The 816-nt window shown below is 70.3% G+C and overlaps 1 protein-coding gene across 1 annotated transcript; it reads left to right on the top strand.

Moving 5' to 3' along the window:
• Positions 1-191: 191 nt before the first annotated feature.
• ETH_00038080 (60S acidic ribosomal protein P0) lies at positions 192-813 on the top strand (the record flags this gene model as incomplete). Its single annotated transcript, XM_013374540.1, has 1 exon — positions 192-813. A coding segment is annotated over one exon (622 nt), but the record flags the coding sequence as incomplete, so codon positions are not given.
• Between the last annotated feature and the right edge of the window lie 3 nt (positions 814-816).

Below are 816 nucleotides of genomic sequence, written 5' to 3'. Positions count from 1 at the left end.
CTGCTGCTGCCGCCGCTGCTGCTGCCGCTGCTGCCGCCGGTGCTGGTGGGCTTGGGAGGGCGCGCGTTTCGCTTCGCGGCGTGGCGCGTTGTTTCTCGGCGCCGCGGCGGCCGCAGCTGTGTCGAGCAAGAGCTGCTGCTGCTGCTGCGCTGCTGCTGCTGCTGCTGCTGTGGCGCTTTGGCGGCGCGCAGGTTAAAGCGATTGCCAGGCCGCAGGCTCTGTCAGTCTCCACAAGCCCCCGAGAGTAGCGCACACGCCTCCGCCGGCGCCGCCTCTGGCTTCCGTGCTTCCGCTGCTGCTGGCGCAATGGGGAAGGAGCGGGCGGCGAAGCGGCGGGAGTACTTCCCGCGGCTGCTGCAGCTGCTGCTGGAGCACCCGCGGGTGCTGGTGGTGTCGGCGGACCACGTGGGGAGCAAACAGCTCGCGGGGATCCGCGTGGCGCTGCGCGGGCAGGCGACAGTGCTGATGGGAAAGAACACCAAAATCCGGACGGCGCTGCGGCAGCAGCTGCAGCAGCAGCCCCAGCTGCAGGCGCTGCTGCCGCTCGTCCGCCTCAACGTCGGCTTCATCTTCTGCCGCGCAGACCCCGCCGCAGTCCGCGCAGTCGTCCAGCAGCACAAAGTCCCCGCCCCCGCCAAGCAGGGCGTCACCGCCCCCACGGACGTCTTCATCCCCGCGGGGCCCACTGGCATGGACCCGGGCAGCACGGGTTTTTTCCAGGCGCTGGGGATCAGCACGAAGATCGTGAAGGGGCAGATTGAGATCCAGCAGGCGGTGCAGCTCATTCGCCGCGGCGAGCGGGTGTCTGCGAGCGCC

Source organism: Eimeria tenella, genomic scaffold (genome assembly GCF_000499545.2).
Source record: "Eimeria tenella Houghton genomic scaffold, Eth_scaff2107, whole genome shotgun sequence".
Lineage (NCBI taxonomy): Eukaryota > Apicomplexa > Conoidasida > Eucoccidiorida > Eimeriidae > Eimeria > Eimeria tenella.
This window is presented reverse-complemented; position numbering and strand designations above follow the sequence as displayed.